Source organism: Malus sylvestris, chromosome 15, assembly GCF_916048215.2.
Source record: "Malus sylvestris chromosome 15, drMalSylv7.2, whole genome shotgun sequence".
NCBI lineage: Eukaryota > Viridiplantae > Streptophyta > Magnoliopsida > Rosales > Rosaceae > Malus > Malus sylvestris.
The window spans coordinates 16081500-16101143 of NC_062274.1; the positions used below are offsets into that span (position 1 = coordinate 16081500).

The 19644-nt window shown below is 37.8% G+C and overlaps 5 protein-coding genes and 1 long non-coding RNA gene across 10 annotated transcripts; 5 read left to right on the plus strand and 1 right to left on the minus strand.

Annotated features, from left to right (window-relative positions):
* The first annotated feature begins 318 nt into the window (after nt 1–318).
* Nucleotides 319–4461, plus strand: LOC126605066 (inactive protein kinase SELMODRAFT_444075-like). Of its 3 annotated transcripts, XM_050272414.1 has the most exons (10): nt 319–482; nt 680–1192; nt 1663–1817; nt 1903–1997; nt 2160–3181; nt 3304–3464; nt 3613–3689; nt 3782–3929; nt 4011–4160; nt 4243–4461. In XM_050272414.1, exons 2-10 carry the CDS (start codon nt 1045–1047, stop codon nt 4315–4317), a joined length of 2031 nt encoding a protein of 676 aa, XP_050128371.1. In that variant the 5' UTR covers nt 319–482; nt 680–1044; the 3' UTR covers nt 4318–4461. The 3 variants fall into 3 exon arrangements, 2 of the variants coding, with proteins under 2 accessions (XP_050128371.1, XP_050128372.1); XM_050272415.1 differs by lacking the exon at nt 319–482 and having other exon boundaries at nt 489–1192; nt 1732–1817; XR_007616835.1 differs by lacking the exons at nt 319–482; nt 4243–4461 and having other exon boundaries at nt 489–1192; nt 3796–3929; nt 4011–4158.
* Nucleotides 4350–5619, plus strand: LOC126602721 (uncharacterized). The gene is made up of 3 exons (XM_050269612.1): nt 4350–4426; nt 5009–5214; nt 5313–5619. The coding sequence occupies exons 1-3, from the start codon at nt 4350–4352 to the stop codon at nt 5426–5428; spliced, it is 399 nt and encodes a 132-aa protein (XP_050125569.1). The 3' UTR covers nt 5429–5619.
* Nucleotides 5620–7178: 1559 nt separating this feature from the next.
* Nucleotides 7179–10129, plus strand: LOC126605069 (uncharacterized). Its single transcript, XR_007616836.1, has 3 exons — nt 7179–7228; nt 9429–9751; nt 9849–10129. It is a non-coding gene; the product is annotated as an uncharacterized LOC126605069 (long non-coding RNA).
* Nucleotides 8495–9344, plus strand: LOC126605068 (protein ALP1-like). The gene is made up of 2 exons (XM_050272416.1): nt 8495–8641; nt 8737–9344. Exons 1-2 carry the CDS (start codon nt 8539–8541, stop codon nt 9192–9194), a joined length of 561 nt encoding a protein of 186 aa, XP_050128373.1. The 5' UTR covers nt 8495–8538; the 3' UTR covers nt 9195–9344.
* Nucleotides 10130–11978: 1849 nt separating the features above from the next.
* On the minus strand, nt 11979–14018 carry LOC126605071 (uncharacterized). Its single transcript, XM_050272421.1, has 2 exons — nt 13548–14018; nt 11979–12876 (listed from the first exon to the last, which is right to left on the minus strand). Exons 1-2 carry the CDS (start codon nt 13590–13592, stop codon nt 12304–12306), a joined length of 618 nt encoding a protein of 205 aa, XP_050128378.1. The 5' UTR covers nt 13593–14018; the 3' UTR covers nt 11979–12303.
* Nucleotides 14019–14070: 52 nt separating this feature from the next.
* LOC126605070 (probable acyl-[acyl-carrier-protein]--UDP-N-acetylglucosamine O-acyltransferase, mitochondrial) lies at nt 14071–17223 on the plus strand. 3 transcript variants are annotated; one of them, XM_050272417.1, is made up of 11 exons: nt 14079–14405; nt 14494–14618; nt 14741–14849; nt 14936–15028; nt 15094–15210; nt 15351–15395; nt 15497–15580; nt 15749–15853; nt 15956–16042; nt 16123–16255; nt 16934–17223. In XM_050272417.1, the coding sequence occupies exons 1-10, from the start codon at nt 14256–14258 to the stop codon at nt 16240–16242; spliced, it is 1035 nt and encodes a 344-aa protein (XP_050128374.1). In that variant the 5' UTR covers nt 14079–14255; the 3' UTR covers nt 16243–16255; nt 16934–17223. The 3 variants fall into 3 exon arrangements, with proteins under 3 accessions (XP_050128377.1, XP_050128374.1, XP_050128376.1); XM_050272420.1 differs by lacking the exon at nt 16934–17223 and having other exon boundaries at nt 14071–14405; nt 15949–16042; XM_050272419.1 differs by lacking the exon at nt 15351–15395 and having other exon boundaries at nt 14084–14405.
* The last annotated feature ends 2421 nt before the right edge of the window (nt 17224–19644 follow it).

The window sequence follows — 19644 nt, forward strand, 5'->3', positions numbered from 1 at the left end:
CAAATAAGATTATTTGTTAGAAAAACGAACATTAATCAAACAATAAATCAAATGATGAGAATTAACTAATCACTTTCTCATATAATTTAATTAATCAACCAATAAATCAAATGTTCGAGAGTGCAAGAATGAGAAGCTTCCACCTCTACTCCAATCATTGATCAATTTAAGGTCTCTTGTTTTTACATATTTATAAACCATCCATTGTCGTTTAACCTAAAATCTAGTCTTTCCCTCTGTCGTTTTACATGCTTTCTCCTTGGTGCTTCTCTTACAATTATGCCAAGTCCTAAGTAGGAATCTACCGGCAGAAAAATCCAACTTAGGCCACCTGCTTACTCTCTCTCTCTCTCTCTCTCTCTCTCTGAGACATAAAATTCATGCAAAAATATTAAAAATAAAATAAAAATCCAAACTTTTTTGTTTGAAACTATTTGCTCTGTATTGGCAATAATCCCAAAGCTCGTGGCTTTAGCGGCAGGGTGAGTCAGTGACTTGTTAAAGTACACTTTGAAGACAGTGCGCGTCGTCTTCCTACTTTCATGCATCTTTTGTGTGCCTATTTTTTCCCTCATCTGCGTAAAAACTCGAAAAGCTGATTCATTTGGTTTTTGTTCCTGTCATGATATAATCGTTTCTGCTTTTTCCCATAGTGATTAATGCGTGTTTCTGCTTCTAGGTTTTGTCTCTTGTGAACTGTACTGGTAATTTGGATTTGGGTTTTGGTTGTTGGGGTGTAGTAGTATTTCAGATCTCTGCTTATTCCCTCAGTGATTATGCACGCTTGTTCTGCTTCTGGGTATGTCTTTTCTTTATGAAGTGTACGGCTTGTGAGGGAGATTTTTGGATATGGGTTTTGATTTTGGGGTGTGTTGAGTGAGTGCCGGGGTGCAGTCAGTGATTGTGCATGTTTTCTGCTTCTGCGTTGGCTTTTTAATGAACTGTACGGTCTGTGATGAAGAATTTGGATGTGGGTTTTGATTGTGGGGTGTGCTGAGGAATTGTGGGGGTGTCGGATTTCAGAACTTCTGGGTGCGCTGAGTTATGAAAGAGAAGGGTGATGGGAAAGTTGTGGTGGTGGCTGTGAAAGCATTGAAGGAGATTTCAAGTACTGTTCTGGTGTGGGCTTTGACTCATGTTGTGCAGCCTGGTGATTATGTCAAGCTTTTGGCTGTCATTCCTTCTCACTCAAGTAAGTAATCTTCCTTTTATTTCGATCGAAGAAATTGCATATCTGGGTTAGACCAGTTGGTATTGTGTCCGTCCCTTGCACCCAAGTTCGAATCCCCCTCTCCGTAGGTTGACAAGCAAACTGTTTAGTGTGGCATGTCTAAGATTGGTGTTCTAATTCATTTCTTGACATATATTGTTCTCCTGTGAATGTAAGAAGTTTTTATCTTTAGGGAACTTTTTCGTGAACTGGAAATATGTTACGGTTAACTCTTCCTCTGGATTTGGATTTGTCTATTGGGTACTAATTCTGATAGAGGGTTCTTCACAAATTCGAAGCTTAGATATCGGTTTCAAAACCAAGTTGAATTATGCCTAATGCGTATCTGATTTGTGCTTAGTGAAATTTTAACTCTTCTGTTTGTGCTCGAGTTTATATCAACTCGGGTGGCCAAAATTGATGGTTGATTGATGAAAACACCATGTGTCTAGGTAAAAGGATATGGGATTTTGCAAGATTTACCAACGATTGCACGACAAGTCACCGGAGGTCTTTCTCAGGAACCATGTTAGATGACAGGGATGACATTGTGGACTCATGCTCTCAGATGGTGCTGCAACTCCGAGATGTCTATGATCCAGAGAAGGTCAGTGCATCAATGTCGTTTCGTTCCCAATGTTTAGCCCTTAAATGCATTACAACTAATACTAGTTCCATATTTTTCTTCACAGATAAAGGTCCGGGTAAAGATTGTTTCTGGCACACCGTGTGGTGTTGTGGCTTCCGAAGCAAAGAAAGCTCAATCAAACTGGGTTATATTGGACAAGTAATACATTCAATGTAACCTTAATATCTACCATGAAATGCCATAGCATAACGTTAAATCCTCATCCGAAAAAAATTTGAGCACGAAAGCTTTTTCTCCAGAATATTGTTTCATTTCCTTACTTCCGGTTAAAGTTATCAATCTTATTTCAATCTTTTGCAGAAACTTGAAATGTGAAAAGAAACACTGTTTGGAGAAGCTGCAATGCAATGTCGTGATTATGAAACGATCTGGGCCAAAGGTTCTTCGGTTGAATTTGGTTAATTCTCCAAAGATGGAACCTGAAGCGCCCTTCTGTTCCTTGTCTGAATCAGGATCTTATCCAAAACTTCTGAAAAGCCAGTTTGAAGAGTGGAATATGATTAGAGGGCCGACTGTGACTCCAACTAGTAGTTTCGACCGCGAGTCACCTCTGACTGCTACGGATATTGGAACATCATCTATATCAAGCTCAGATGCAGGGACTGAATCATGCTTGAATTCTGAAATTTTGGGGAGGTTAAAGCAAGAGTATCAGCATGCGAATGATTCTGACAGTGAGGCAAACCATGAAAACCGGAGTTCTTGTCATGTGAGCTCATATTGCCGGCCATGGATGACAACAGATTACCTAAGTTCCAGTGGTGAATTTTCAAGATATGTGGCAGAAGGTTCAGAGAGACATTACAATAAGGCTTTGATTTCAACATATGGAACCTTGCTGGATAAGTTAGCCAACTTAAATCGACAACCTGATGTTGGAGTATTGAATTGTAGGCTTGATTTGAACTTAAGCAGAAGTGTACGTGAAGCAATCTCGCTATCCAGACACTCACCTCCCAACCCTCCTCCATTGTGTTCGATATGTCTGCACAAGGCACCTGCATTTGGAAATCCACCTAGGTGGTTCACTTACGCTGAGCTGGAACTTGCTACAGGTGGATTTTCAGAAGCAAATTTCTTGGCTGAAGGTGGATATGGCTCCGTACACAGAGGCGTCTTACCACATGGTCAGGTTGTTGCTGTCAAGCAACATAAATTGGCTAGTTCTCAAGGTGATAAGGAATTCTGCTCAGAAGTAGAGGTCTTAAGCTGCGCGCAGCATCGCAATGTTGTAATGTTGATTGGATTCTGTGTGGAGAATGGTAAAAGGTTGCTAGTTTACGAATATGTGTGCAATGGATCTTTGGATTCTCATCTATATGGTAAGTTCAACATCCCTTTTGTCAAAAGAGCGGATACATAACCGCGAACACTCTCTGTAGAAGTTTGTTTCACCTTTACTTCTGAGACCTACCTAATTAAGGGGAATGCTAAAAATTTTCAGGGAAAGACAGTCGCCCGTTAAAATGGTCTGCACGACAAAGAATTGCAGTTGGAGCAGCTCGAGGGCTGAGATACCTTCATGAAGAGTGCAGAGTGGGTTGCATTGTCCACCGGGATATGAGGCCGAACAATATCCTTCTGACCCATGATTTTGAACCATTGGTATGGCATCCTCTCCTCATCACTTCAAATAAATTTCAAGTACTCTCTTCACCAAGTTTAACGTTTTCCTTGACGAATCTCACTGCGTATGAGTGTTTATGCAAAATGCATCACTTGGAGAAAAATCAACTGACTTCTGGATTTTCAGGTAGGAGATTTTGGACTCGCACGGTGGCAACCAGATGGAGATATTGGGATGCAAACAAGAGTACTTGGAAGATTCGGGTAAGACCATACGACTTGAGAGGTCTTAATTAAAATAAAATTACCAATGGATAAATTTTTTAGACTAAATCAGAAACCTTGTGTTAATGTAGTTACTTGGCTCCAGAATATGCTCAAAGTGGACAAATCACAGAAAAAGCTGATGTGTATTCGTTCGGAGTAGTATTAGTAGAGCTCGTTACAGGACGGAAAGCTATGGACATAAACCGCCCGAGAGGCCAGCAATGCCTCACTGAATGGGTATGTATGAGTAAGGCAACTTTACTTTGAGATAGCTGATGTCTATAATGGCCGTTGCTTACACTCATTTCTGCGGAGCAGGCACGCCCCTTGCTCGAAAAGAAGGCCACTTTCGAACTGTTAGACCCGCGGTTAAGGAACTGCTATTCGAAGCAACAGGTTTGCAACATGATGCAATGTGCTTCCTTGTGCATCAGGCGTGACCCTCGTTCGAGGCCCCGAATGTCTCAGGTATGTGTTGCTGTCATGTAACCCTCACTCACTGCTGGTGTACGTGTTGTGAACTTGTTTCTTGTCCAATTTGTATCCGCAGGTGCTTCGGATTTTGGAAGGCGATGACATTCCGGAGAATTCGCCAAATCATTCTTGCTTGAAGGAGGCCTTATGAGGACATTCTGTAGACATCCCGGAGAGATAGATATGCCTGTAATCAAGTTGAATATATGTGGAGATTTTGTAGACAAATGTCATCTTCCTGTTACTATAGTAAAATTAGTGTAAGATTTTGAAATAATGGGCTTCTTTACTGTCATTTGGGGAGTAAGATGGCACAATATTACTTTACCTGTCACATAATTTATCGCAAAATAATGCTCGGAAGATTACATAACTCCATTTAAAAAAAAAAGAAAAGAAAAAAAATCACATAACTCCACATTATTCTCAACTCTTGTTCTAAGGGCTGGTTTGGAATTGCTTATTTTAAAAAAAAAAGTAGCTTCTTAAATAAGTTGGGAGTTAAAATTGTGTTTGATAAAAGAATTTTTCTTTCTTTTTTGTTTTTCAAAATTATGAATCTAAAACAGCAAAAAAAAACAGAAGCAACTATAGCTGTGCTTCTCAAAAAAAGTGCTTCTTTCGTAGGAAGCGGGTGAACAATAATCTTTAATAAAACTTTCAGGGCGTGTTTGTTTGACCTTCTTAGGGGGGACTGGACTAGACTACACTAATTGGTATTGTAGTCTGATGTTTGGTAGGGGCAAGGATTACGTTTAATGGGATTAGATCCGACTCGCACGGATTAAACCCTTCGCTAGCAGTTCTTAGCGAACCACCCCAAAAACGTCCGGATTCGTAAGACCTCCTCCCTCACGTCGTCCTCCTCATCCTCATCTCTACGTCCTGCTCGCCGTCAGCTGCATCCTGGTCGCCCTCATCTGCATCCTGCTCCTCATCTGTTCCTCTCGTCGTCCGCTCCCTCGTCTTCACGTAACAGATCTGCTCCGAGAGTTCTCCAAGGACAGCATTCGCCTCGTCAAGCGCTGCCACAAGCCCGATCGCAAAGGTAATTCAGCATTCGGGTCGGATCTGTGTTTTCTCACAAGTTATATTCTTTGATATGCATGTGTAATTGATGAGATTTGATGGTTGATTGTCGTGTAGAATTCTCCAAGGTCGCGCTCCGGACAGCGATCGGGTTCGTCGTGATGGGTTTCGTCGGGTTCTTCGTCAAGCTGATCTTCATCCCCATCAACAATATCATCGTTGGATCTGTTTAGGTATTTATTGGATCTAATCAAATCCATTGATTGAAAATTATTGATGGAAATTGTGGAGATTTGATTGGTTTGCTTGATCGATGTATGATTTGATTAGGTTGTTTATTAGTTGGAATTCGGATTAATTTGATTTTGGTAATTGTTGTTTGTTCAATTTTATAAACGAATCAAAAGTTTCGATGAGGAATGTAGTGGTTGAGTTGCATATGTATACACACACACAGACGTTTGGTTTTTCTTCTATGCCAATATAGTTGAAATGGTTCTTTAATGTTGAGATTTTTATCAACTTTATGTTTAGATGTGTGCATTGCTCTTGGTTTTGAGTGTTTCATTCGGATTACGTTAATGGTTTGGAACGGATAGTCTGCATCGTGATATTTGGTAGAAATGGATGTGGTGAATCTGGTGATATGATCTAAATAGGGAGATCTTCTTGAGGCACGATTGATTAGTTTGAGTTCTGGTTTTACTCTGTTGCTCTATTATTCTGCTTTATGTGTCTTAGGAAATTGATACCGAATCAAGGACGTTTAACAGAATATTGATTCATAAAATTGGTCCAAAGATCTTGTATCTTGAATTTATTCGATTCGTATGTAATAATATAAGATTACGGTGTCATTTGTGTACTGTGTGTGCAAGGTGTATACAGTGTGTGTTTGTGTACTGTGTATGCAGTGTGTATGTATGCAGGATGTATGCATGGTGTATGCAGTGTGTGTATGTATGTATGCACTGTGTGTGTATTGCAGGGTGTGTGTGTAATGTATGCAGTGTGTGTGTGTAGTGTATGTAGTGTGTGTGTGTGTGTGTAGTGTATGTAGTGTATGTATGTATGTACTGTGTTTGCAGTGTGTATGTATGCAGTGTGTGTGTGTAGTGTATGTAGTGTGTGTGTAGTGTATGCAGTGTATGTAGTGTGTGTATGTATGTACTGTGTTTGCAGTGTGTATGTATGCAGGGTGTATGCAGTGTGTGTGTACTTGCAGGGTGTGTGTGTAGTGTATGCAGTGTGTGTGTGCAGTGTATGTAGTGTGTGTGTGTAGTGTACTGTGTTTGCAGTGTGTATGTATGCAGTGTGTGTGTAGTGTATGTAGTGTGTGTGTAGTGTATGAAGTGTATGTAGTGTGTGTAGTGTACTGTGTTTGCAGTGTGTATGTATGCAGTGTGTGTGTGTAGTGTATGTAGTGAGTGTGAGTGAGTGTGAGTGTGAGTGTGTGTGCAGTGTGTAAGCAGTGTGTGTGTGTGTGCAGTGTGTGTGTGAATAAGTGTGTATGCAGTGTGTGTGTGTGTGTAGTGTATGCAGTGTATGTAGTGTGTGTAGTGTACTGTGTTTGCAGTGTGTATGTATGCAGTGTGTGTGTGTAGTGTATGTAGTGAGTGTGAGTGAGTGTGAGTGTGAGTGTGTGTGTAGTGTGTGTGTGTGCAGTGTGTGTGTGTGCAGTGTGTGTGTGAATGAGTGTGTATGCAGTGTGTGTGTGTGTGCAGTGTGTGTGTACTGTGTGTGCAAGGTGTATGCAGTGTGTGTGTTTGTGTACTGTGTATGCAGTGTGTATGTATGCAGGGTGTATGCAGGGTGTATGCAGTGTGTGTATGTATGTATGCAGGGTGTATGCAGGGTGTATGTAGTGTGTGTATGTATGTACTGTGTTTGCAGTGTGTATGTATGTAGTGTGTATACAATGTGAATGTTTTGTATTGTGTGGGGTTGATGCTGAATTGCAATTTGTTGTGGTTGTTGGTTGCAGAGAAGAGGAGCATAAACGGAAGGCTAAGGCTAAGGCTACTGCATTACAGGTGTCCTTTAATTTCCCTTTTCACATGCAATGCCTAGCAATGATAGCAATCCTCATACTAGTGTTCTTAGACACATGTTTATAGATGTATAAGAGTAGAACATTTTGAATATGATGCCTCGGGTTAATGAAAAGTTTTTTTTTTTCAACGCCACCTGTATATTTGTTGCCTCGGGTTAATGAAAACTTTTTTTTTTTCAACGCCACCTGTATATTTGTTGCCTTGGGTTAATGATTTTTTTTTTTTTCAACGCCACCTGTATATTTGTTGCCTCGGGTTAATGAAAAGTTTTTTTTTTTCAACGCCACCTGTATATTTGTTGCCTCGGGTTAATGAAAACTTTTTTTTTTTCAACGCCACCTGTATATTTGTTGCCTTGGGTTAATGAAATTTTTTTTTTCAACGCCACCTGTATATTTGTTGCCTCGGGTTAATGAAATTTTGTTTTTTTCAACGCCACCTGTATATTTGTTGCCTCGGGTTAATGATAACTTTTTTTTTTCAACGCCATATGTATATTTGTTGCCTCGGGTTAATGATTTAGTTAATTTGTTTATTGTTTTTTTGTTTTGTTTGGATAGATATGGATCGAAGGAAGCTTTTATTGATCTTATTGTTAGAGATGTCTTATTTGGAGACAATTTGTATTTGTACGATTCTTGTGGTGATGATGCTACGTGGCAAACAGAGACATGTTGAACGACCCACATTGACTAACCGTTCACTTATTAGACGAGAGATTAGTTTGTGTTATCTGAATGGTATAATAGGGAATACTGATACTGAATGTGTTAACGAATTGAGAATGGATAGAAGGACTTTTGGCATATTATGCGACTTACTTCGTCAAGATGGGAGGGTAAAAACTGATGGTTTGGTGTCTGTAGAGGAACAAGTGTGTATGACTTTACAAATATTAGCACATCATACTAAGAATCGTAGTGTTGGCGGTAGATTTTATAGGTCAGGAGAGACTATAAGTAGGTATTTCAATAGCGTATTGCAAGGAATTTTGCGATTACAAGGTATCCTACAAAAAGTCCCCCAGCCTGTGCCTATTGATTCTACAGATGCTAGGTGGCGATGTTTTAAGGTATGATGAGAAAAATTTTTCATTTTCCCTAAGCTTTAACTCTTCATTCCCTTTGTATAAATTAACAAAAAGTTTATTATTTTTGGTTTTTAAGAATTGCTTGGGAGCATTGGATGGAACACACATTGATGTGCATGTACCTGAAATTGACAAACCAAGATATCGAACAAGAAAGGGTCGAGTCGCAACTAATGTGTTAGGTGTGTGTTCAGGAGATATGCAGTTCATATATGTGTTTCCGGGGTGGGAGGGTTCCGCATCAGACTCTAGAGTGCTACATGATGCGATTAGTAGGCCTAATGGTTTTAAGGTACCAGCGGGTAAGACTATTACTTAGTCTCAACTTTGTAAGTTAGGTTTAGTTCTGTTTGTCAACTACAAAACACTAATAAGGTCTGTTTTTTTTTATCATTAGGTTGTTATTACCTTGTAGATGGTGGTTATACAAATGGTGAAGGATTCCTTGCACCCTATAGAGGAATACCTTATCATTTATCTGAATGGGAGGGACGAACACCTTCTAATAAGGAAGAATATTTTAACATGAAGCATTCTAAGGCAAGGAATGTAATTGAACGCTGTTTTGGCTTGCTAAAAGGAAGGTGGTCGATACTAAGGAGTCCATCTTTCTATCCGATAAGGACACAAGGTCGAATAATTACCGCTTGTTGCCTACTACACAATCTTATTAGGCAAGAGATGTCAGTAGATCCAATGGAGAATTTGCCAATAATAGAAGATGGACAAAATACAGAAGAAGGTGAATATGTTGGTAGTGTTCAAACATCGGACCAGTGGACTGCAATGAGGAATGATATGGCTCAGGAAATGTATAATGAGTGGAGAGCAATTAGGAACCAGCAACCGAACTAGCTATATGTTTTAATGATAACATTTTATTTTAGTATTCCTTTTTATCATGCATTTGTTAGATATTAGCACAATGATTGGATGGTATGCAAATTAATTGGATATTATGCAAGTTGATTGGATATTATGCAAGTTGATTGGATATTATGCAAATTGATTATTTGTATGGTATTTTCCTTCATTAAAATATTTTTTGTTTAGGTATGGATAACGATAATATTTTGAATGCTACTCAAGAGCCAAAAGGAAGAAGGCGTAAATGGGAAGCATTTGAGGAAGAAGTATTACTAGGAGTTCTTGAGGATTTTGTTGCTCGGAAGCAACGGTGTGACACCGGTGCTTTCAAACAAGGTACTTTGGTTGAAATAGCAAAAGCTGTCAATGTTTTATGTCCTCATTCAAATATAAAGGCAAATCCACATATTGAGTCCAAGTTGAAGAAATGGAAAAAAACATATAGTATGGTCGTTGACATGATAAACACAAGTGGATTTGCATGGAATGATGTCAAAAAGTGCGTTGAAGTTGACAGTGATGACGCATGGCAAACTTATGTGCAGGTTCATATCCTATTTTATTTATGCATTAGTTATATTCTTGCTGCTATATTTGTTACGCATGCTAAATTTTAGTTTTGCTATGTTGATATAATCTTAGAGAAATAAAGAAGCCGATGGATGGAGAAGCAAACATTTTCCACTGTTTGATAGATTTGCATATATATTTGGAAAAGATCGGGCTACGGGTAATGTAGCCGAAACCCCTGCTCAAATGGTGGAGGAACAAAGTCATGATCATGTTGGTGAAAGTGATATTGGAGGTGAAAATTTTGTTTCTTCAATGAACCAACAAAGCCAACAAAGCACCCCATCTGAAAATAGCCAAAGAAAGAGGAAAAGAGCTGTGGGAAGTTCAAGTGATGGAACCGAGGCACTTATCAGTGGACTGAAAGATTTTTATGTTGAAAGTGGGAAGAGGATACAAATGGTAACTGAAGCTTTAGTTCAAGGTACTGCAGATCATACTGACATAGCTAATGAACTTGAAGCAATGGGTCTCTCTCCTATGGATCAAATTGATGCATTGTCTCTTATTTTGGATAAACCAAAAAATGTGGGAGTGTTCAGGGCAATCAAACCGGAACTCAAGAAAGTGTTCGTCCAAAGGCTTTTAAGCGACAACGCAAGCGGATGAGGATTTTGGCTAATGTTAACATGGATGTATTTTATTAACGTTAACATGGATGTATTTTATTAATCATACAATCTTATGTTATGACTTATAACTTAGCTTTGCACTAGTATTTTGGCTTATGTTAACTAGCCATTTTGTAAATTATGGAGATCTATTTTGGCTAATGTTAACTAATGTTAACTAGGATTTTCTAAATTATGGAGATCTTATGTACTTGTATTTGTTGAAGTTGCATGTATTGGCCACTATTATGGCGCGTTTACTAATCCGTAATCAAATTGAGAGGAATCGAATTGAGGAGGAATTTGATTGAGGAGGAATTGAAATGAGGTGGAATCAGAATCAGATTCTTGTTGAAATTGTTTACTAAAACTGTCTGGAATCGGAATACAATTCCATAAAGCTGTTTACTAATTCAGCAGAATCGGAATATAAACCAGTATGATTACTAAAATGCCCTTGTCCCAAATCAAATATTTTATATACTTTTTTTTAATAAAATTTGATATAGTATATAATAGTAACAAACTGATTTTGCATTGAGTAACAAACTGATTCTGCATGAAGTAACAAATTGATTTTGCATTGAGTAACAAACTAATTCTGCATGAAGTAACAAACTGATTATGCATTGAGTAACAAAATGATTCTGTATGTATTTAGGAGTTACTTTAGATCGATTGAATTTACTCTAGGTCGACTGATAAATAAAATGGGTCGACTGATAAATAGAATGGGTCGATAAATAGAATGGGTCGACTGATAAATAGAATGGGTCGACTGATAAAGGCAACAGTCAACCCTTTTACACAGAATTAGTTCAATACATAAGCCGACTGAAGTAATTGGGTCGACTGATAAATAGAATGGGTCGACTGATAAAGGCAACAGTCAGCCCTTTTACACAGAATTAGTTCAATACATAAGCCGACTGAAGTAATTGGGTCGACTGATAAATAGAATGGGTCGACTGATAAAGGCAACAGTCAGCCCTTTTACACAGAATTAGTTCAATACATAAGCCGACTGAAGTAATTGGGTCGACTGATAAATAGAATGGGTCGACTGATAAATAGAATGGGTCGACTAATAAAGGCAACAGTCAGCCCTTTTACACATAATTAGTTCAATACATAAGCCGACTGAAGTAATTGGGTCGACTGATAAATAGAATGGGTCGACTGATAAATAGAATAGGTCGACTAATAAAGGCAACAGTCAGCCCTTTTACACATAATCAGTTTAAGTAAAGCATTAACTTTAACATTTCCATCCTAAATTTTTTTTCTGGACTTTTACACTACGACCCCTTGTGGTAAGATTCCTGGCTCCGCCACTGGTTGTGCATAATGTGAATGAGCATAGAATTATGCTTAATGAGCAAGAAGGACATGGAAAGAAATTGTTAGGAGCATTTTCAGTCTTAACTCTTCAAGAATATATTTTGCTACATAATGTCAAGGAGTAGAAGAAATTTTGTTTTACCATTTCAAATCAAAAAACTTGATTCCCCTTGAACTAAAGTGATCTTCAAGAGGTGGATTTTGTATAATAGTAAATAAATGAAGAAAAAAATATTAGTAACAAACAAAGAGTAGGAAATAACTTCATTAAAGTTAATATTTTACATTAAAGTACATCTATCTAACCACCATAACCAACCTAAGCAAACTTGTCATACCCTGCGTATGCATCATATTATCAAATATTCATAACCTGCCTACACATCAGATTGTCAACAAAATATTCTTAACCTGCCTAAACATCATAATATCAACAAAAAGTAGTTCTTCACCATTATGGTGTCATCTAATAAGTCATTAGATTTACAAAACATTCACAATTTTCCCTGATATGTCATTATGGCAGTAAGCACGTCATAGCAAAAAACTAGCATTCACATTATTTGGACCATCACTTAGATGTCGTTATGCATCCAAGTCTGCAACAAAGTAGTCACATATGCACTCTTCCTTTCATCAGACATGTTGAAAAACACCCTCAAAAGGTCATGTTCTTTGGCCAAGAAGTTAGTGACTTTAAATAAATCCATGGGAGACAAAAACTCCATTTTGGTCAACTCACTGTCAAGTTTTTGTTGCATTTCGGTCAGATTTATATCGGTTGACAGTGCATGAACTAGACCATCAATCTTAGGTCCCACATCGGCTATAGCTTTAGCCATAATAGAGAATTGCTTGGCCATTTCATCCGCTACTCTTGTCCTTTTGCGACTAATGTTTGATGTGTTACTTTCTGCATTCCTTTGTTGTTGGGTATTTGGTACTGAGAAAGAAGTATCAAAGTCATTTCCACTTTCATCCTCACCTTCATGTTGATTGACATTGGCATCTTCAAGTCTAACTTCTTCTTCATCGTCATCAGCGTTACCAGCATTTGCACCCATAGCACGATCTTTTGCATAAATCTCTCCCAAACTGTGGTAGTGCGGAAAAGGCTTATCGTACAATCCACTTGCATCCTTTTTACCCTACAAAAAAAAAACACAAAACACAAGGCGTGTAATACAATATATTAATTCTTGGTCTATTACAAGATGAAGAGGGCAGCGTAAAGAGGAAGAAGTGAAAAATCGATCTTTGAAGAAAGGACAAGAGGCAGAACAATTAATAATGGACAGGGCAGGATGTTTTGACGTGTGCTAGCTATGGAAAACAAAAAAACAATGTTAAGTTTTTCCTTTTTTCAGAGGGATGATGGGTGAACCTTTCCGAAAAGATATACATATATATATATATATATACTCTTTTATGTTGCCACACAAGCTGGCAGATCAACAGATCATCTATAAGTTTGTCATAACTCTTTTTTCTTTACAGTATGAAAGAGCTGGTATTTAAAAAGCTATGTCTTTCATACAAGTCTCAGTTTTTGTTTATGTGCACTGTAATCCTTCTAATATCTAGCTTCAAGTGGTTTCTGAGTGTATGGTGATGGTGTCAGTAAAGAACTTGGAATTACCTCCCATGGAGGTTTTTCTTTTTCTATGTATGTTGTTAGTGCATTATCCTGATTCGTAATTAAGAAGATGATGATATTAACTCTGAGATTTTGAACTCAGTGTAATTAATCAAGGAACTGAGATTCTAAAAACAAAACACAATCAGATAAAACAAAAAATACAATCAGATATACGCAAACCTTCGTAGCCTCGTCATACGCACTTTTCTCACAAGCCAACATCATTTTCTCTTCATTCCACTCAAACCCACTGAGAGCTAGCAATTCAGTTAAGGCAAAATATTTCTTCTGTTGGGTGATAGAGTTTAAATCAAGCTACATTTGCAAATTAAACCCAATTCTATTAGCAGGTAATAGAAACAAAACAATTGTCAATTTTTTTTAAGATTCATAATATACATGGCAAAAATATGCTCCAATTAACCCATATCATGAGATTTGTAGCATTACTCTATTACACAATGGCAAAAATTTGTAGTCCTAGTCTAAGCAAACACAAATCTGGTGAACAGTACTGTTTTTCTTATCCTGCTTCTTAGTCCGAGACTGCACCAAACGCTTCACTAAGTTAGTCCAGCTTAGTCCAGTCTAAGCCAGTCCAGCTTAGTCCCGGCAGCTAGTCCAGTCCGAGACAGTCCGGCGCAACAAACGCACCCTCATAGTAACAATAGTACGCGGTTTTCTTTTGCTAAAAACAATTTTAGCACTATATAGGTAACCAAACATTACATTACACCACAGCTGTTTACTTCTGCTAAATGAAGTACACCCGCCTCAGATTGGTGGATTATTGACGGTAAATGGTGAAGTTGGGCCTACAAAGTGAAAAAAAGGTATAAATCGAGAAAAGCAGAGTATGAGTCTGAGTGAGGCCACGGGACGAACACCATGCGTGCGTTGGTGAAAGTTGGCGGCAAACGCTTAAGCTCTGCGCTGAGCAGCCTCAGCTCGCCGTATATCCGCCGCTTCTGCAGCAGCCTTAACTCCGGCTCCGTTCATCCCAGTTCAAACGTTCACCCCAATGCCGTTTTGGGTCAGGTACTCCACCTATCAATGCTCGACTAAATTAGCTTACTTTTAGTGGCGAAACTCATAGTGTCGTTGCGGTTTGGTGTTTCTGCGACAGGGTGTTTCAATTGGACCCTTTTGTACTGTTGGGTCGTCGGCGAAGATTGGCAATGGCTGCCGATTATACCCCGGAAGCCATATTTTTGGAAATACAGAAGTTGGGGAGCGTTGTGTTTTGTTGACGTGAGTTTCGTGTATATAAATATATACATGTATATAGACATTTTTGATAACTTGATAAAGGTTTCGAATTTGATTTCAAGCTTTGAACTTTTCATTGGTGTGGTGCAAAATTTGTCAGGCAGTGGTGCCATTGTTGGTGATGATCTTCCAGGGCGTACCGTGCTCGGGTGTGATAATGTTATTGGACACCATGCCGTGGTTGGTGTCAAATGCCAAGATTTGAAGTACAAGGTCAGTTTCGATATGTTAACGAATTCACTACAATACTATAACTTTTAAGACAAAGTTCACTAGTTTGTGTTTGTTTTGTGATTTAGTCAGGGGATGAATGTTTCCTTGATGTTGGGGACAACAACGATATCAGAGAGCATACTTCAATCCACCGATCTTCGAAGTCGAGTGATATAACAGTATGTGGATATGTTAATTAATTTCAAATTTGAGTTTCATGCTCTCATTGTTGTTATGCGATCAGGCTATTGGGAATAACAATCTTATCATGGGATCTTGTCATATTGCCCACGATTGCAAGATCGGAAACAACATCATTTTTGCAAATAATACATTGCTGGCAGGCCATGTTGTGGTGGAAGTAAGCCCTTACGCTCTCTTTGGATTATGAAATTTCAAATTTCAGGATATTGGCTGAGTTTTCATAGAAAGATGTGTTCTTTTGCTCAATATACAGATTACATATGATACGTCATACGGTATATTTGTTGTAATCCACAGTGTTACATCGTGTCTTGCATTTCAAACTCCTCTTCTACATCAAATGTAACGTTAGTCTGTTTTGCAAACTTCAAGTAAGAATATATCCTGATATATACTTCTATTCTACTTGTAGTATCTGATATTTAGTTGCGTTTCAAATGTAGGATTATGCTCACACTGCAGGGGCTGTCGTCGTTCATCAATTCTGCCATGTTGGCTCTTTCTCATTTATTGGTGGTGGCTCTGTGGTATGACAGTCTTACTTTTTACCATTTTTATGCAACGTGGAAACTTGAACAATTGCTTCAGAGTCTCAGACTAGCGAATTGTGAGATTGGTGCCAGTACATGAATTTGGCTCAAAAATTTTCACCGTGAAATCTTTGATTTAACATGTTCTTTTTTATATCCTTGAAGATCACACAGGATGTTCCAAAGTACATGATGGTTGCAGGAGAAAGAGCTGTGCTTCGTGGTTTAAACCTTGAAGGTCTACGGCGTAATGGATTCACAGCCGCAGAGGTTTTGATTAATCAATGTTTCGTCTTAATTTTTGACATTTTTCATTTCATTTTATTTAGTTGCAAATCTAAAAGAGCTTTATACCTCTGGGCAAGGATCTAGATCAGAAGCCTGAGAACAGCTTACCAAAAGATATTCATGCCTGCTGATGAAAATTCCGGGGATTTTGAAGAACGTCTTTCCCACGTGGTATCACATTCAACCTCATATCTACCCTCTGACATCTAAGCTTTTAAATTGCTGGTCATGGAGCGAAATTCATTTTGCAGGAGCTGCATGCTGAATTGGCTCATATACCTGCAGTCCGTTCCATGGTGCAGTCTATCCGTGACTCTTTTGAAGGAAAGCGACGTGGAATATGTAAATTCAGACATTGGAATGGCTCTTAAAAGCATGTAACAGGTCAGTTTCTTTGTTCTGTAAAGATATTATTCACATATTACAAACATCTGTGCTTCCTAGTGTCACGGGATGACTCTTTAAGCCTTCCGCCCGTGCGGCACTTAGACTTGAATACCTCGATGAACAAGCTAAGTAAGCCTTCGAAGCCTCGCTTCCCCGGATCGAATCACAAAGAAAGCTAAGATAGCTTGGAGAATGCTAAAATCACTTAGAAGATGGGAGAAATGAAGCTTTGTATTGAAACTTAAGAGAGCTTTACAATTGCTTACAACTCTTGGATTCTTGGATGGTTTGGCCAAATGGCCTTGCCTCCTATTTATAGGCCTAAGTCACCTCCTCAATGGAGGGTTCTAGAATCCCCTACTTACATCCAAAAATATCTAGCATAGTTCTAGATACAACTTGCCTAATCTAGATTATTCTAGGTGAGGCTTAAATATGTACACTTGTGTGGAATGTTCCGGAATGCTCTAGATTATCTTGAATGCTCCGCCACGTTCTTGATTTCTCCGGGACGTTCCAGAAGCTTCCATGAAGACATGGCTTCATGGGCTTAGATATATGATGTCTTGGGCATTTTCTTTGTTTTTAACATGCGGCCCGTGACACTAGGAATCGCTAGAGTTATACCTATGAATTCTGGCAGTTAATTTGGTTTTCTGTTTCATCTTTTCGCAGTGACCTAACTGCTAGTGTATTTACAAAACCGCTGAGGATGTGCTCCGGTATGTAGTATGAAGAACTTGCCAGGCAGCTCGTGGTTGTGCCGAGGAAACAATGGAATACAACAAGAAGTCGCAGATGCATAACAGAATGTAGAATCTTTTTCAACTAGTGAATTGTTTGAAGGAAATTACTTGTGCAATTTCTTTGAAGTTAGAAAAAACAAACATTCCTTTGAATTTTTGTGCAAGAACATTGACCTCAAATTCACAGAAATGCTAGGAATTCATTTGATGCTTTAAAAATGTTTGTTTTTTAATTACTTTTTATTATTCTTTGATTACCAGAATAAATTATTAATTTAAGGTATTCTTTGATGCTTCAAAAATCAAATCAACATAAAATATGTTGCAAGACAATCTTGGAGTTTTTCTTAGTTTTCAAAGTTCTTTGTTTTCCTTGTTGATTTTGATTGTTGAAAATGGAAGCAATTCAAGTCCATCAAAAGGCATATTAAATTTGATTTAAAATTTTGTTCTTATTGTGATACCTTTGACTACATAATCGTTGAATACTGTTCTTCATTTCTTTTTCTTTGGGGATGTATATATCTACTGTCCAATATTAACAAAATCTTATATATGAAACTATTATTAGTACTGTAAAAGAGTTATTATGCACTCAAAATCTGTAAACACGAGAAAAATTATATAAGAAAGAGAGCAAAATGTCATTTTTTAAGTGGCAATTCAGTGACAAATGGTCCTTCGTGCTTGCATAACTCACAACTTTGGCCCCTAATGTTCAAAACCAACCAACGTCATCCTCTACATTTAAGTCCGTGCGCCCGTCAATGTTGCCGTCATCGTGATAGTTTTTCTGCTGTATGAACTTCAGCCATTCATTTGCAGTTTCCGATACTTAATAATTAATCCACCAGGGCAGGATAAATTGTGATAACAAAAATGAACTGATGGTTTAGAGACAATTGACCTCATTTTTTCAAAACGAGATATTTTGGTTTTAAGAATGATTTGAACTCTTTTTTAAGTGCGGTCCAATTACTTCGCAAATAGGGAGGAAGATGATTTTTGAGTTCGTCATAAGAAATAGTGGTCTTGATTATCTCGTTTTAATCAAGATATATTGTTGTGATATATATCCAGACATTATCAAAATTTGGTTGATCTTTCTCAATGGAATATTGAACTAGTTAGGATCAAATTGTGATTTTCTATGTTTCCTCATCTGCATAGGAAATATTCTTTCTCCACTTTGACTTTGAAGCCATGACTTGAAATATGTTTGATCACCTCAATTTGCAGTTAGAACAAAAATATTCTCGTTATGACCAGGTGACCAAATAATGCATGAGTGTTCACCTCATTGAGGATGAAAAACCAGTGGTGATTTTAGTGTTTTAATCTCAATTTTTGATATTAAATTCAAAAGTAGATCACCATGAATTTGAAGAAAATTGAGGTTCTACCATAAAACCAATTGAAAATATAGGGAGTGACCCAATTTCTTATAAGTATATGCAAGATCCCTTCTTTCACCGATGTGAAATTAATACTCTCAACATACCCTCACGTATGACGAATTTTCAAGCCTAACACATGGACAACACATATCGAGTGACAAGTGTGGCCGTTGGGCTTCACACTTAGGATAATTTGCTCTGATACTATAGAGAAAATTAGAATTTCACTATAAAACCAATTGGCTCATAGTTTGAGAAAAACATCTTCTTCCTAGAGTCAGATTTTATTTTGTTGCAGCAACAAATAAATAAAATTAAGTCGGAAATAAACAATAATCTTATTCTACACTGTTTCAAATCATTCCCCCTTCATAAAATTAATGAAACAGACAAAGTGATAATAATATCACTTCTTTTGTGGCTGCTGATATGAGATTGTCTACTTGTTTTGATAGGAAAAAAAAATGCCGATGAGTGCTTGTACATTGGATCTTCCTCTACTTAGTCATTTGTAGTTGCAACTAATAATACTGGATTATGGCATGTGCTGTAATCTTCAGCACTAATGGAAAATATAATGATTAAAATATTAGGATAAGGATATGAACATGAGATTTAAAGGCATTACGCCGCAGTTCCTAAATAAAGATTAAAGAGAGCAGTTGAGTTCTTGGGGATTGAATGTGACCCATCTTGAAGCCTCGTCCGTTCTTTTAACCTTTTCTTTTTCTTCCATGTTTGAACCAATTCGAACGTTGTGCTCCTTTTCCATGTTATATATCTGGACACTCAATTTTCTTGGTCGCCTAGTGATCACGAATTTAGGGTTACTCGCCGTTGAATTTGATAGCAAGAATTGAGATTAAACCACTAAACATACATCCATTTAATTAACCTCTACAGTTAATATTATATCTAATGGTGAATGACCATACATTTCTTGATGACACGTTGCCGAGGAACATTTTTTTTTTTTTGGGGGGGGGGAACACAAGGATTTTATACTTGTCAGTGGATGGAAGTTAGTGTTTTACAACCTTAATAATTTGTTAGTAGACCCCAAAAGCAGATATAGTTAGCTTTTGTACTTCAGCAACTCAGGCTGATGGCTACATTTGGATATATTTTATGCCCATTTAATTTTCATAAAGTTGATGCCTTTTGAGTTTGTGTGGAGGCCATTACGGAAAACAAGCAATGATTTTCAATCAATCTACATCGGATTTTGTATAATTTAACAGGA

What these genes read in the sequence shown, in the direction of transcription:
- LOC126605066 (XM_050272414.1), top strand. Translation starts at nt 1,045, where the DNA reads ATGAAAGAGAAGGGTGATGGGAAAGTTGTGGTGGTGGCTGTGAAAGCA. An exon ending in TGTCATTCCTTCTCACTCAA is followed by an intron (nt 1,193 to 1,662) that starts GTAAGTAATCTT and finishes CCATGTGTCTAG; the next exon opens with GTAAAAGGATATGGGATTTT. An exon ending in AGCAATGCCTCACTGAATGG is followed by an intron (nt 3,930 to 4,010) that starts GTATGTATGAGT and finishes TCTGCGGAGCAG; the next exon opens with GCACGCCCCTTGCTCGAAAA.
- LOC126602721 (XM_050269612.1), top strand. Translation starts at nt 4,350, where the DNA reads ATGCCTGTAATCAAGTTGAATATATGTGGAGATTTTGTAGACAAATGT. An exon ending in GTTACTATAGTAAAATTAGT is followed by an intron (nt 4,427 to 5,008) that starts GTAAGATTTTGA and finishes CGGATTCGTAAG; the next exon opens with ACCTCCTCCCTCACGTCGTC. An exon ending in CCACAAGCCCGATCGCAAAG is followed by an intron (nt 5,215 to 5,312) that starts GTAATTCAGCAT and finishes ATTGTCGTGTAG; the next exon opens with AATTCTCCAAGGTCGCGCTC.
- LOC126605068 (XM_050272416.1), top strand. Translation starts at nt 8,539, where the DNA reads ATGCAGTTCATATATGTGTTTCCGGGGTGGGAGGGTTCCGCATCAGAC. An exon ending in TGGTTTTAAGGTACCAGCGG is followed by an intron (nt 8,642 to 8,736) that starts GTAAGACTATTA and finishes TTTTATCATTAG; the next exon opens with GTTGTTATTACCTTGTAGAT.
- LOC126605071 (XM_050272421.1), bottom strand. Translation starts at nt 13,592, where the DNA reads ATGATGTTGGCTTGTGAGAAAAGTGCGTATGACGAGGCTACGAAG. An exon ending in CGTATGACGAGGCTACGAAG is followed by an intron (nt 12,877 to 13,547) that starts GTTTGCGTATAT and finishes TTTTTTTTGTAG; the next exon opens with GGTAAAAAGGATGCAAGTGG.
- LOC126605070 (XM_050272417.1), top strand. Translation starts at nt 14,256, where the DNA reads ATGCGTGCGTTGGTGAAAGTTGGCGGCAAACGCTTAAGCTCTGCGCTG. An exon ending in CAGGCCATGTTGTGGTGGAA is followed by an intron (nt 15,211 to 15,350) that starts GTAAGCCCTTAC and finishes TGTAATCCACAG; the next exon opens with TGTTACATCGTGTCTTGCAT. An exon ending in TTATTGGTGGTGGCTCTGTG is followed by an intron (nt 15,581 to 15,748) that starts GTATGACAGTCT and finishes ATATCCTTGAAG; the next exon opens with ATCACACAGGATGTTCCAAA.